Below are 15,400 nucleotides of genomic sequence, written 5' to 3'. Positions count from 1 at the left end.
GAAAATAAGTAATATTGCTGCAGCTCAAACCCCTAAAAAGAACTGTTCCACCAATTCTTCTCCAATCGTTTGTTATCCAGAACAGAGCGCAAAAGGGTACAGAGAAAGAACAAGGGGGAAAAAAACGACAACAGTGCAGGATGTACTAAAAGCTATTGGATCTCTGGGAATGGGGTGAATGGGAATAGTACTCAACAATTCCCACATCAAAAACCTTTGCCCAAACTGTGGCAATAACGTGATAGGCTGGTATCTGATTGACCGTCCACGGAAAACAGAGAAAATAGTGCAGCTTCAGGACACCGCGGGCTGTGCACCAGGGGGCTGCGCGGCTCGGAACGCGGCCCCAGCCTGGCACGCGTCACCGCGCTGCTGGAAGCGGCCCTCCCGCACTGCGAGGCTGTGAGCGGCTTCCTCCAGCCTGCAGCCCAAGTCTCTACTGCAGCCAGGTACATGTCACTGCTTCACCTGGTGCTGTCTTATCCTCCATTGCGGTGCCACGCTGCTCACTGAGTCTCAACTCTGTCCATCGTGTGTGTGTGTAGGTGTGTAGGGGTGTGTGTAGGTGTAGATGTGTGTATATGTGTCACCTAGGAATTATACATTCTTTTGATTTGAGGTGCAAGGGGGGGGTGATTTGAGGTACAGGGAATGGTGATTGGAGATGCAGGGGGGGGGGGGAGAATGATGTGAGGTGCACAGGGGGAAGGATGTGAGGTGCATGGGGGGGTGGGGTGTGTGGTGTGCAGGGGGGTATTGTGTTTTATGTGGAGGGGGAGTATTATGTGTGTGGGTGAGGGTGAGAGATGGGGGTACGAGAGATAGATGGGGAGTATCGCATAGGTTGATAGTGAGGGGTTCTGGGGGAGATATATGAGGATGATGAGAGGTGCTGGGGGAGAGATGATGATGATTTTATCCGTGCGGCCCAAATTTTTTTCCATGGATCAGTTCGGCCCTTCTCGCTTTACGAGTTGTGCAGGCCTGCACTATTCCATATACTCGTTTGCGTGCTGTCTATTTTTGTTTTGTTTTGTTATATTCTATTATGGTATTACGGGGCCTCTGAAAGAAAGGTGACTGTTTCATCCACCGCAATGTCAGATTTATTCACTCCCTCTGCAAATAAAATAACTAGAAAGACAAGAGGGAGAACAGATACAGGTTCAGGTACGTACAAACATTGTCGGTGAAAAATAAATGTCAAAATGAGTAGTACTTTAAGTTGTGCATCACATAGTTTACACCTATGACAAATGTTATGGTCATTAGTTCAAATTCAGAACAGTGTGGGAGATCGTTGAAGTGAAAGTTGTGGGGATATGACCGCTTGCTACCTCAATGCTACGGCATTTATTATACCTGTCAGCAATGTCTAAGTGAGATGCTTTGGTAACTAGGTGAACATTTCCTTATGTTGCACATTGTTTCTTATTATACGATTTAGTGTGGAGTGATCATACAACTGGCAGAAATCGCCACTTGATTGCCATACATCAAGGGCCACCAACAGGTCAGGTTTTCAGAATATCCCTGCTTCAGCACAGGTGGCTCAATCAGTGGCCCAGTCAATTGAGCCACCTGTGCTGAAGCAGGGATAGCCTGAAAAACTGACCTCTTGTTGGCCCTTTAGGACTGGAGTTGGCCACCCTTGCCTCACATAAACCACTTCTCTGTCAGAGGGTCAACACACTATACAGCACAGGGGTTAAAGAAAGTCTTCATCTAACCACCAGAGGGGTTTATAAACATTTAGAAAACAAGAACAATGCTTCTATTAGGGAAGTGTTTCCCAACCGGGCTCCACAACACCCTAGGGTTCTGCGAGAGGATCAAAAAGGGAGCCGCTGGATTTCCCTGATCACCCAGAGCAGGGCAGTTGCTAGGGGGCCCAGGCAGTTTCCTCCATCCTGATTGGCTGCATTGCCCAGCAGCCGATCAGGTGGGGCCATGCAGAAGCATGGGCAGGAGAGGTAGGTGTGTGTGTGTGTGGGGGGGGGGGGGGGGAGATTTGGGGTGTGTCCTGTGTTTTTGTCCTGTTGGTGCGTGTTTTCTGTGACTGAGCAATGACTCACTGCCCAACCCCCAACCCCCTGTATTTTCTGTGACCCTCCCCTTTTGGGAGGATGCCGCACAACAAAAAATATTTAAAAAATGTAATTTACAAAAAAAGGGTTGAAAACCACTGTATTAGGAAACCTATAATCGGGACTAAAATATTTCTTTATCAGCTGCCAGGAAAAGATCAGTGCGAAAAAAATGTTATATGGCCACACTAAATACTTGTGGCATTTTTAGGATCATGGATAAATGCTAAAGTACAGAAAAGGTACATTACAGCCGACACAGGCAATATAAAGGGCAAGGAATATTGTCCGACGCCCTCAATCCTTGCACTGCCTCTCTGGGGTTGGGATTTTGCATCGTAGTTTATGCGCAAGTCGTTTTGTTAAAAGGCCAGCAATAGGTTAGAGATCTTCCAATGAAAACAACAATCCAAATGGCCATTTCTTATATGTATATTCTGTTAAACTGTGTAAGTGGAACTAAGTGGTGTAAGAGACCTAGAACGCCTCTTCAAATTATTGTATATTATTGCACACTGGGGACCTCCAGGTAGGGAGCTATGTACAATGGTCACTGGCAGGTACCTACAAGAAGAGCAATCAGTAAAGGGATATACAAACCATGTCTGATGGCCATTTTGTTTGCCCCAATATTAAAAATATATATGTGTAAAAACAATTGCGGAGTGGAACATTTTCCTGTTATTGAGAGGTAGTGGGTGCAATCTGTCCCAGTCGGATTGCATGCTTTATACCACTAATTGCTGAAACACTGAAGGGCTTCATAGACAAAATACATTAAAAATAAAATAAAAACTCTGCTCCTATTTTTACTGAATTCACCCAGGAAACATTTTAATTTGCTCAGATCACTGGCATAATGACTGAAAAAAAAATCAATATGTACAACGTTTATTACAAAATAAGGAAGATGAAACTCAGCACAAACATTTTGTATTAGTCAATTCATGTACAGCTGCTGGGCTTCATGGAAACAGGAGAGTGTTCTTACAGCGGAGATAAAAAGGCTTTCATGGCAAGTGTCACCATGCTCGTATAGTAGTACTGCTAATCCAAGGGAATGGTGGTGGCATGTTTGCCTTATTACTGCCATAATACCAATTTGGCGACATACACTTGCAGATTAGGCTCTGGATTTATCCAAATAAAAGCCAAGAGTATCCTTGTAATAAAGGACCGATTGCTGCTTTCATCTAGCACCAACTAAAACGTTTGTTTTTACTCTCAAAACAGTATAGGCCAGATCAATAAAAACTATTCCAGCCGAGTACATTAAAAAGTCACAGGCAAGTAATGATGGCTTTATTTCTTCTTTCTCCCCTTTGCTGGTTTAGCAAATAAAGCCGGGTCTATCTTGTCTCTCGAAAGTCCTCGTACAGAGAACAGCCTCGCTGCACGTTCCTGCAGTGTCCCCCCACACTTCAGGCCCAGAGCCATCAACTCAACCTTCAGCTTCTCCAGCCCCGTGGCTTCCATTGCGGCAGCAGAATCAAACGCCATGAGATCGAGGGGTGGAGAAGAGTCTTGCAGAGAGAGGTCTAGAGGAGGGTGGTCCTGCAGAGAGATGTCTAGAGGAGGGTGGTCCTGCAGAGAGGGGTCTGGAGGAGGAGGAGGGTGGTCCTGCAGAGAGGGGTCTGGAGGAGTGGGGTCCTGTAGAGAGGGGTCTGGAGGAGGAGTGGGGTCCTGCAGAGAGGGGTCTGGAGGAGGAGAGTCCTGTAGAAAGGGGTCTGGAAAAGGGTGATGGTCCTGCAGAGAGAGGTCTGGAGGAGGAGGGTGGTCCTGAAGAGAGAGGTCTGGAGGAGGAGAGGGGTCCTGCAGAGAGAGGTCTGGAGGAGGAGAGGGGTCCTGCAGAGAGAGCACACACATTTATTACAGAGCAACACACAGAAAAAAGCTGATCAGTGTATTTTACATTAAAGTACACATGATTCTAGTTTCATTTACTTCTCTATTTTTACCAGGTCATACTTATTGTGAAATATATATATCTTGAAGAAATAGACGTTAAACTGTTTTGGGAACTTTTTAAACTACAACCATTGTATATTAGCTGTCCAAAACAACATTTACAAAGACGCTGAATATACCAAGTTTGTGTCTTGTACAATAGTGGTTTTCCAAACATTTCAATTCAAAGTAAATGTTATATCACCAGGGATAAGCACATTCACCTGTAGCACATGCTCTGCCTTTACACGTCTGAAGTAACAGAGTAAGAGAGGCTTATACCCTCACTGTCAAATAGCAACGTTTGACTTGAAGTGCTCCCAATATTAAACAGTTTATGACTAAAATATTTCAGGGGGGAAAGTATTTTACAATTGGGCTCAATATGGAACGTTTACTCTATTGTGACTTTATTTGCAAGTTGGTATGAAAAGGTTTACAATGTGTATAAGCAGGACACCAACAAGGAGCGGACTAAAGTTAGAGCAAGTTAGCCTGCTTGTTTTTTTAACCCCCCCCCCCCATTTTGTTTGTCAGGACCGCATTCATTTCAGTTCTGGGGAACCCTCGTTTCCAGAGATACGAACTGGGGAAGATACGATCTGGGGAAGGTACCAACTGTAGCATCCAATCCAGGGCCAATAGGAAGCCACATCATCCGTTGCAGCTTCCCATTGGCCTGCGTGACCCAGGAGATCTTAATACCAAGTAGTAACCGACTGCAGATTTCCCGGTACTTACTGCACTAGATACAGATATCTAGTGGCGGATAGATAGATAGATATGGCGGATAGATGGATGGATATATATAGGGGGGGCCAAGGGAAACAAATAAAAATATTGAGTCCAGAAACGGCTCTATTAAAGGCTGGATTGTAGTGGGTGAACAGTACCACCTTCAGAAAACCGTGCATCAAAAAGTTGTAAACGCCTCTGAATAGGAATTAATGTGCATGCCAAAACCCAGACAGTTCTGCACAAGGAATTATAACTATATAAGACAATGTGTTACCCATGTAAGCTTACACAAACTGCCAACAACATGAAACCTCTGGCTGGTAAGCATCTTTCACTATGGCTTGTCCATTAAGACTACATTTGAAAATATTCACTTTTACAGGAATCCTTGCAATAAAACCTTCATTTAACACTGCTCCATGTTGTAAAAACTAACAAATGGAAGTCCTCAACCTTTCAGAGGAAACTTTGGTCTAGATGTAAGATGGTCTCTAGTCTACTAGCCAGAGATCTCCTCAAAGTTAAACAAAACCTCGAACCAACAAGCGACATTCCTCTGTCTTTCAGAATTCTGTTCTCCAATCTAGTACCCCTGTAAACATTAGCGCAGAAGCGATGTTCAAGCTCGATGGAGAGAAAGGGCAAGTTAAGCCACAAAGGTAGAAATATTTAAGAGAAAAAATGTATAAAACCGTCAGAATGTAAACATTAGCATTGTACAATGTTTGCTTACCGTGTTCCGAGTCTCCGCTTCCAAGTCGCGTGTTTCTAGTTCTGCGTTTTCAGATACTTTATCCTCAGCATCGTCACTTTTTTGCGCAGCGTCCGAGATCTGCGGCTCCACTTCGGGAGTCCTTTGCGGCAACTTCCCAGCACTGTTCTGTTCCTGAGGGTTTTCTGAAGTTTCCGAAGGAGTTGGGAGGGGTTCTGATCCATCAGAATCGCTTGCGCTCTCAGGGTTCTGAAGTCGCGGAGCTATACCCTCGTAGGACGCCCCGCTCAGTGCTGATGAACAGGGTGACTCAGTGTCGCTGTCATTTCCATCATCTGAACTCGAAGAGTCTTCCAATCCTTCCACTCCCGTCCTGGTTACAAAAAAACAGCACATCACGTTGAAAAAACAAACCACAAGCTCAAACACCGACTAATGTTTTTTTCTCACCATGCAGAGCACGAGATTGTAAAATTCTGCAGAGAATGATAGTTAGAAGGGCCCCATATCGATCCCCACATTGGGAGTGTGGGCTAGGATCAGCCACTAAGGTCACCTTCAATGCTGCTTCTCAGGAAATCTACATGGAAGATCCATTTGAGAGTCAACCGTCCTGAAGCTTGGCAGACCAAACAAAACATTTCCTCAGGAGAACCTACCCACTTGTACAGCACAGTGTATCCTATGTGTCAATAACGGAAGTAAACATCGTATAGGCCCTTATGATTTTTCAAACAGTTCATACAAAATAGGCTCTCCCGTCATAAACTGTGCCCTGTTACTCTGCACTGTGACCCAACCCATTGGTAGTAAACGGGTTAAGTCTCTGTATGCAAGAATATGGTTTTATTTCAAACTGAAATCTTTACTCTTCTCTTTGAAACTAATCCAGCAAGGGACAATTCCACACATCTAGCCATTACAGTAAGGGCAGTTACAATGTGGCATTCATTACCCATGAAGACTAGGATGGCAGATACAATAGATACCTTAAAAATAATTTAAAAAAGAAAGATATCCAAACTTTTTTCTTTTTTTTTGCAGATAAGGTATACAGGGATGTATCAAATAAGTAAACATGGGAAGGATGTTGATCCGGGGAGTAATCCAATATTTGGAGTCAGGAAGGAAAGTATTTTTCCCCTTATGAGATATATTATCCAATGTCGTCACTAGGGTTTTTTGTATGACTTCCTCTGGCTCAATATACAGGCATACCCCGCATTAACATACGCAGTGGGTCCAGAGCATGTATGTAAAGCGAAAATGTACTTAAAGTGAAGCACTCACTTTTTCCCCACTTATTGATGCATGTAATATACTGCAATCGTCCCGTGCGTGAATAACTGATGTAAAGAACGCATTTGTAACAGGCTCTATAGTCTCCCCACTTGCGCACAGCTTCGGTACAGGTAGGGAGCCGGTATTGCTGTTCAGGACGTGTTGACAGGCACATGCGCGAGCTGACGTTTGCCTATTGGTCGATGTCCTTACTCGCGAGTCTACTTAAAGTGAGTGTCCTTAAACCGGGGTATGCCTGTACAGTAAGTAGAGATATAGGATAAAGTATTCATCGTCTAAATTTAGCATAGGTTGAACTTGGACGTATATCTTTTTTCAACCTCATCTACTATGCAACTATAAGAGTACATAACCATATCATTAGCATGACAGTGTGTGCACGCGCATTAACACAAAAATGCTGCCATACTCGTTAGAGTATGTATTGAAAAGGAATGTGGCTAATCATTGGTTTTAAAGATATAAATACTACATCTGTGTTGTGTCCTCCAGGTACACTACTCCCCGACTCATCAACATCCAAACCGGCTGCGCAACCTGAAGACTTTAAAAGCCGACAGGGAAATGGAGGAAGAGAAAAAATAAATCCATCAACAGATGAATGGAAATCCCATGACACGCAAAGTCACAGAGCCCGAAACCGAGATCCTAAACGAATACTTCACATTTTCATTTTCGGACCCCGCACCACACAAAGAAACACTTACCAAAAGCATTTCTTTTTGCCCGATTTTGCTTGGTTACTTTCCAATTCCTTTTTGCGCTTTCGGCTGTCAGGTGCTACTGGTGAAACCATAGTGCTGGAAGATGCCTGTATGCCTGGACAGAAAGGAAAACTCGCTGTTCAAAATAGCAATTTAAACGGACTCCTTCAGTGCTGGTAGGATGGAAACCCACCGCTTTAACGCTCACTGGAAGGGTGGAAAAAAAAAAAAACAATATTCAACAACTTGCTGCATTGATAGCAAATAAAGGGGTCACATCTAAGATGTGAAATACATGGCCATTACTGAAGAAACCCCAATATACAGTAGTAGGAATTACAGTTCAGATCCTAAGCATCATTAAAAGGCCTGTACGGAACACATATTACAGGCCCTATTACTCGTCACTGAGAACAGATACCTTTATTCACAGCTGTGACTCCTTTCTGAATAAGGACACGGTCTGTAAACAGATTTCCCCACATCAGCACTAGTAGGGGGCAGTTGTCTACTTTAACACACACACACACACACACACACACACAACTCTCCAAAGATTTAATGTACTTAATTTGTGAACGGTTTTCTTTCATTTAGTTAACCCTGTCACTCCCCGTATTGCTTTTCCCATACCAGGGGCCCTTATGACGTACAGGAAACATTTTTGCTCATTTTCTAGGTGTAGGCAGGGCTCACCGTCCCGAACGCAATCAGAACTGGAGCTCCCTACCCTTGTGTTCCCGTCGCAACCACTACCCTGAGCGATCACGTGGCTGGTCTTCTGGCAGCAAAAGGGTTAATCCTACATCATTGTCTGAATACTGAACAGATCGATTGATATAAATTTTCTCTTACCTTAGGGCCAAATATCAGACTTTTACATTTGTAATAATAAATTAACTCAATATAAAATTTCCTTTGGATTTTGTGAACCTACAAAGACCAATCCATCTAAAGGCCCTCAGGTGCTACCACTGCTACATCTGGGTGTGTCTTGGGGGGTGGGGGGGGGGTAACTCAGCTCCATAAGAGCCTCCCAAAACCTGAGCAAAATCTATTGTGTGCGCCAATATCCTTTCACATCCTGAACTATTGGCTAGAAAAGGCCACCAGAGGGCGCTCCAGTAATGTTACATCAGAGAGATGCCAAATGAGGTTACAGCCTCATTTCTCTGCCCAGAAAACACAAATAGATATGGCATGTTTAATACATTTAATGTGTCTCATGTGCATCTTACAAATAAAAACACACATTGTTGATCTTTTGCAAACCCTTTTTGCTTTCAGCATTTTGTCCAACATAAGATTGTACGCATAGTTAAAAAGAATAGGAAGAACAATCATTACCAAAATATATTTCGAATGACAGCCTAAATAAAATAGCAACGTGTACATTTTCACAAAGGAATTAAGAGACGGTTCAATATACTACTTGTGTTTGTGTTTTATTAATAGATCAGTTATGTAGTACTGCATTTAAAATTTTACAAAAAGCCTTTTCAGCTCTTAATGCCATTTTTAATGAGTATTAATATACTGAGCCTGCTTTGATTTCTATAGCAGATTTAGCACACCTCCCAGCAGTGAAATATTTTCTGTTTGTAATCATCTGTTGCCAATATTCCCAGCAGTTTGAGCTGCAAACTGTAACCATAGATAATGTTACCTTAGTAATGAGAATATATTGTAGCTGCTGTGTTGCACCGACTGAAGGATTGATTGAAACTCAAAAGGCAGGCATTTAGTGAACCTAGGGAAGCTTTTTTATTTGGACTAAATTTATGTCATAGGACAAGCTTGAGAGTTTTCCTCTCTTCTTCAGGTTAGCAATACTGGATCGGTGGTGTTCCCTGCTAGACAGGCGGTGCCCTGCTGAATCCTCTGATCCCGCTGCTGGTGGTTGGCGTTTCGGTAACATATGTCACATAAATGCTGTTTTTATCTTGTCTTTCTGTACGCAGAATACTTACTTAACCATTGTGTTTTTTGATTATATTTTTTAATGCACTATGAGCGTTGTGCACTGTTTTTGTTTTATTTTGCAATGACTCCTCTGGCAGTGAAGAGGTTCAGTAAGGGCAGGTCCATACTGCCATAGACCACGCGGAGGCGTCCGCGTGGGGCGCAGTCACATTGTCTAAAGGCGTTAATCGCGCCCATAGACAGCGCAGCAGCAGGAGGGGGCGCGAGAAATCAGTTAAAACTGATTGATTTTCCGGCGAGACAGCCAGGTCACGTGAGCAGTTCATCCAATGAGGGCAAACCCGCTCCGTGACGCCCCCAGGCACGCCCACCATGGAGAGAAAACACACCCGCTTCACGCGGGTGACGTCACAGCCTTCGCACGCCTCCACACGGGTGAAGGCTGTATGACCTTAGCCTAAGACCAGATCCCTTTTTCTGGTCTTAAGCCAGACAGCACCAGGCATTTGGCTGTGGATTGAATGTTCTCCCACACTGTTTCCAATACCAATTTTGCTGCCCTTACACGAGAGATGAGAAAAAGCCCTGCATGGCACAAAGCTTAGTGACGGGATGTATTCTTACCTTTGATCACAGATTCCTCCAGGCGCTCAGACATCTCGTGGCACTGCTGCTGGTATTCGGGATTAGTGAAGTAATGTTTTGGCTCTGCCAGTTTACGCTGTAGCCTTTCCAGGCGCCTCTGCTCTTTTTCCGCCTCCCGCTCTGCTTGTTTCTGTGTCCATTCTGCCATCCTGTTACAAATAATAATAAATATAAATATATATTAACCCCGAGTGCTGCCTGGTGTAATACAGACCTAAAAGATGATCTATGCTGCTGTATAACAAGCTATAGCAGAAGTCTGTTATCTGTCATTCTGTGGTAAGTAAAGCTCTATGCATGACAGCATCCCCGGGGGGTGCCACTAACCCCGGGGGGGTGCCAGCATTTTGCATAGTTTGGAGAATTGGCCTCACCTGAAGTAGACATGAGGTGGCCCACACTTTCCTTATGGGAAACCAAAATCTCCATGGATGTTTTCCACCCACGGACATGTAATACGGAGGCCACTGGGGAGACAGTCAGTGGGAAAGCCCTTCACATAGTTGTAAAACATCAGAGATAGCTCAGCGTCACTGCACCAAGTCTAGTTTTACCAAATATATAAGTTAATATCATTAGTTCTACATTTTCTGCCATGCTGAACACCCTCAAGCACTCAAAGGGTTAAAATAAAAAGGAGGATCAAAGACGGCAACAAAGACCTGCAGTATAAGGAAGAAATACAAGCCTTATTAAACTGGGAACCACAGATGTATTATGGCCAACTCCAGTCCTCAAGGGCCACCAACAGATCAGGTATTAGATATCCCTGCTTCAGCACAGGTGGCTCAGTCATTAACTGAGCAGCCTGTGCTGAAGCAGGGATATCCCCAATACTTGGCCTGTTGGTGGCCCTTGATGACTAGTTGGCTACCCCTGCATTAGGCAGTCTTCTTTGACTATAGCAGTTGTGCTACTAGATACCTTCAGATAGTAAATGATTTAGGAAGCAAACCCATTCATCATTTCCTGTTTGTTATTGTTTCTTGGTCACCTTTATGTTAAAGTCCCTTATATGCAGTGGACCATGAAATAAAGGTTCTTTAAAAGATCTCACTATTAGCTTGTGAATAATACTACTTCGTTTGGCTTTTATTTGTTTTCTTCCCACCAGCTGTGAAACGGGTGTTAACATCATGGACTCTTCTCCTCACACCTATTCCTATTGAGGTCTGCCAAGAATAATTCACCCAATATGGAAAAAATGTCCAGCTACTTTCACAGCGGTGCCACTAGTAAGGTGGCATTCTCACATAGTATTAATACTGCATGCAGAGTACAAGTGGCTGACAGTTTACAGCTGTATCTCATTTTTGTATGTTTCAGTAAATACTTACTTTTGGCCAAAAATCTCAAACTGTAATATATATATTATAAACTATAACCCCAGTCTTGTATTGACAGGCTGAAAACCACTCAAGTCTCACCCTCCAGCATCAAAGGAATGAACTTGAGATGAAAGTATTTTTAGTACAAAAAAACTGCATGTTGCTTACGCTTTTTCATGGTTAACATCCCGAAGTCGCCTGCCGCTGAGGTCACGACAAGCCTCTCTGTTTGTGGTCTTTTCAATCTGAGCGCCAAGTGCTCTGAGCATGGATCCAAAGCCTGAAACACACACAGAATAAGTATACAAGTCTGCTCAGGTCATTGGGAGATGTGACTCCCATCGCGCACTGCAGCAAATGTGTTACTGGCCCCTCTGGCAGCAGAGGGGTTAATGTGGGCAACTCCAGTCCTCAAGGGGTACCAGCAAGATCAGGTTTTCAAGATATCTTTGCTTCAGCACAGGTGAGTCAGTCGAAGACAGCCACCTGTGCTGAAGCAGGGATGTCCGGAAAACCCGACCTGCTAGTGACCCGTGAGGACTGGAGTTGTCCACACCTGGGTTAAGAGGAGTTTTCCATTAGAGCGTCTCGTGTCCAAGTTCATCAAGTACATTCAACATAGTGGATATGATAACTACATACAAATATATTCTGGGACAGTACGAGGAGCTTTCAAAAGAACAATTCATCCCACGGGCAGTACAGAGCACTCGGGGCCATCCAATAACCAATAAGGTTGGAGGAAAGGAGATTTCACCAGCAACAAAGGAAAGGGTTCTTTACAGTAAGGGCAGTTACAATCTGGGATTCATTACCCATGGAGGCTGTGATGGCAGATACAATAGATACTGTATCTTCAAAAAGAGGTTGGGCATCTTTTTAGAAAGGAAAGGTAGACCGGGATATACCAAATAACTAAAAACAGATGAATTATGTTGATCCAGGGAGTAATCTGATTGCCAATATTTGGAGTCCGGAAGAAATGTAATATTCCCCTTAGGAGGTATCATTGGATAATGTGTCACTGGGGGTTTTGTTTGCCTTCCTCTGGATCAATATACTGAAAATACAAATATAGGATAAGTATCTGTCGTCTACATTTGCATAGGTTGAACTTGGAGATGTCTTTTTCAACCTCATCTACTATGTAACTGAAACCCGAGTCAATGGAACACTGAATTAAAGTAATGGCAAATGGCATCTCAATAGAGTAACTAACCCCCTTTTCCTCCGCACATCCGAGGCTCCAGACTGTACGTGAGTCCATCTTGCAGCTCCTCTTCTGAGCCAACCAGCCGCCCATTGCACTTCACATAGAAATCCCACAGAGGTATTCCCTAAAATGGAATAATATCATTAGCATTCACGATCCAACAAGCTCACTAGTATTGTGGACATCTAGGAGTTTTGCCCCAAGAAGAAAAACCGTTGCAGTAATGTCCACATAAGAGAAAGACAGCTATGGTTTTACATAAAAACAGCAGCTATGCATAAATATCTCAAACCACCTCATTTCAATTTTTTTTATACAATGAATTTCCACATTAAATCCTTAATTAAAAGGCGTATAAGGCTTGTTATATAGGGGCCGCGTGCGCGCGCTCGGCAGTTTTAGTCAGCCATTCTATAATGGCACCGCGAGCGCGCACGGCAGTGAGCGTGGAACCGGCCGACAGGGGAGAGGATGAAGAAAAGAAAGAATTTGCGCCGCTACCACCGCTGAAAATGTAAGTGTGTGTGTGTGTGTACAATGTTATTAAAAAAATTATTAAAGGATTTATTTGAAAGCACGCACACACACACTATATAACAGACCTAAGGCAGCAAGTGCAACTACCTTTCCCCTTTTTTAATACGCCATAGTATCAAATACTAAGACTGCCTTATGGATGTGCAGAACTATTGTAGGATTAATGCAGTGTGAGGTGTAGGTCAGAGAGGGGATGTGTGATGGAGAGATTAATATCATGTGGACATTTTAGAGGATATGGGGTTTGAGGGAAAGCAACATTTGACATTAGGATTTATATAGGTGATCTGGATTTGATTCCTCACCTCTTATAGCACCAAGGCTTGTCAAACATCAAAACTTCAGGTACCAACTACTGTACACTGCAGTGTATGTATTTATATAGCGCTTCACAGCAGAAATAAACGTGATATAATATAACAATGAAATAAGCACTTGACATAAAAGTACCATTAGTAAAAGGAGTCCCTGTCCCAAAGAGCTTACAATCTAAGTGGGAAGTTGGAAGAACGTACAGATACAGTATGAAGGTGTTCTGGTAACTGCATCTGCAAGACGCCACGGCCGATATATGAAGTGTATAATATCAGCCATTGAGCTACCCTACCCATATGCCTCGCTAAGGAGGTGTGTTTGAAGATGGGCCTTAAAGGTGGATAGAGAGCCAGTCGGATATTGAGGGGGAAGAAAATTCCAGAGGTGTGGGGCAGTCAGTGAGAAAAGTTTAAGACAGGAGAGGGCTTTAGATACAAAAGGGGATAGACAGGAGACATCCTTAAACAGAACGCAAGAGTCGGGACAGTGCATTACAAGAAATTAGGGCCAAGATGTATGGAGAGGGGGTCTTTAACATGTATATAAAGAACTGAAGGAGAACAGTTACCAGAAATTGGATAAAATATGAAATAGTTTTAATACACTAACTGCTACACGACCAGAGGAACGGAACTTGCAAGGAGAGTTAGATGTTGCTGCCTACAATGATGGCAGCCTGGTGTATTCACTACAGAAGTGCAAAACTATCCAAAGCTAGTCTTACATTTTGCAATTTCGCAAGCTTCCGTAAATAAACATATTAAACTAAATTACGTGGACTTAGCAAATTAGCACTTCACAAACTATTTGCTAACTGCAAGTCGCTTTTCCCCCTGAATACGGACACATTTTGTCTGGTTCGTGTTTGTGACATTGGGCAAAAGCTTTGTACATCTCTAGTATTCACCTTCCTATAACATCACTTTATTGTGTCATTATCACCAAGTGTCACTCACATTGAGCATCTTACTACATGGTGTTCTTCTGGCTTCACCCACAGCCTCACACAATAGTGCGTTGCGGGTTAAAGCACCGTTCCGGCATTTACCACCGGATCAGCGTGTTAACCAGCAAAAGGCCTTGGTGAATACCCTACAGCATTGGGCAGCATGGGAATAAGATAGGAGAGAAATAGAAGAGCACATGGTAGAACATATCTGGAGAGAAATCAGGAGGGGGCATCCTGGGAAATAAGAGGTATCAGGGGATCGATTGAGGATAGGATGCAGGGGCCAGAGGGGGACGGGGCAGGGGCCAGAGGGGGACGGGGCAGGGGCCAGAGGGGGACGGGGCAGGGGCCAGAGGGGGACGGGGCAGGGGCCAGAGGGGGACGGGGCAGGGTTATATTACAGCTGTATAGCCAAGTTGTAAGTATAGCTATACTTACTATATTAAGAGAAAGGGAGCACAGAGAGGGGGGGGGGTGTTAATACAAGGAAGAGGCACAGAGGGGGAGCTGAGGCACAGAGGGGGTAGGGAATAGAGGGGGGTTACTACGAGGAAGGGTCATAGAGGGGGGGTTACTACGAGGAAGGGTCATACAGGGGGGTTACTACGAGGAAGGGTCATAGAGAGGGGGTTACTACGAGGAAGGGTCATAGAGGGGGGTTACTACGAGGAAGGGTTAAAATGAGGCGGGGGCATCAGACAAGCTGACGAGGGGGCAAATAACATGGCAAAATAAAAAGAAGGGGCAGATAAGGGTAGGGAGAGAATGAATGCGGGAGCACCGGGGTGGGGCGGCGCGTTATAAAAGTAACGTTCCCTCCCATATCCCGCTCTTACCGCCTCCGTTACAAGGAGCAGATCCCGCACCGAGGCTCCGGGGGGCAGCCAGGCCGGGGACACCTTGCCGGTAACCGCGTTCCTCACCCACACCGCCGTCATGTCCCTCCCTCACACACACAGCTACAACTGCGCCACAGCGAGGCGGGGGCGTCACGAGACAG

At 44.3% G+C, this 15,400-nt stretch overlaps 1 protein-coding gene and 1 long non-coding RNA gene across 4 annotated transcripts in view; one reads left to right on the top strand and one right to left on the bottom strand.

The window, feature by feature from the left end:
• LOC142492652 (uncharacterized) overlaps positions 1-8,402 on the top strand; it is a 25,276-nt gene extending 16,874 nt beyond the window's left edge. Inside the window, exon 2 of one of the 2 annotated variants that reach the window (XR_012800873.1) lies at positions 7,279-8,402. This is a non-coding gene — a long non-coding RNA (uncharacterized LOC142492652). Of the gene's footprint in view, positions 1-6,528 lie in introns of both variants that reach the window. The other variant, XR_012800874.1, reaches the window with a different exon arrangement.
• On the bottom strand, positions 2,894-15,400 carry SDE2 (spliceosome associated SDE2). 2 transcript variants are annotated; one of them, XM_075595492.1, is made up of 7 exons: positions 15,237-15,400; positions 12,606-12,723; positions 11,555-11,666; positions 10,038-10,207; positions 7,494-7,605; positions 5,506-5,857; positions 2,894-3,899 (listed from the first exon to the last, which is right to left on the bottom strand). In XM_075595492.1, exons 1-7 carry the CDS (start codon positions 15,336-15,338, stop codon positions 3,390-3,392), a joined length of 1,476 nt encoding a protein of 491 aa, XP_075451607.1. In that variant the 5' UTR covers positions 15,339-15,400; the 3' UTR covers positions 2,894-3,389. The 2 variants fall into 2 exon arrangements, with proteins under 2 accessions (XP_075451607.1, XP_075451606.1); XM_075595491.1 differs by having other exon boundaries at positions 2,894-3,932; positions 15,237-15,399.

Source organism: Ascaphus truei, chromosome 4, assembly GCF_040206685.1.
Source record: "Ascaphus truei isolate aAscTru1 chromosome 4, aAscTru1.hap1, whole genome shotgun sequence".
Classification (NCBI taxonomy): domain Eukaryota; kingdom Metazoa; phylum Chordata; class Amphibia; order Anura; family Ascaphidae; genus Ascaphus; species Ascaphus truei.
The sequence above is the reverse complement of the archived record's forward strand: the minus strand, read 5'-3'. Positions and strand labels throughout refer to the sequence as shown.

Coding starts and splice junctions, on each gene's coding strand:
- SDE2 (XM_075595491.1), bottom strand. CDS start 15,338: ATGACGGCGGTGTGGGTGAGGAACGCGGTTACCGGCAAGGTGTCCCCG. Junction 12,724..15,236: donor TGCTCCTTGTAACGGAGGCG/GTAAGAGCGGGA, acceptor ATTCCATTTTAG/GGAATACCTCTGTGGGATTT. Junction 3,933..5,505: donor AAGCGGAGACTCGGAACACG/GTAAGCAAACAT, acceptor CTCTCTCTGCAG/GACCCCTCTCCTCCTCCAGA.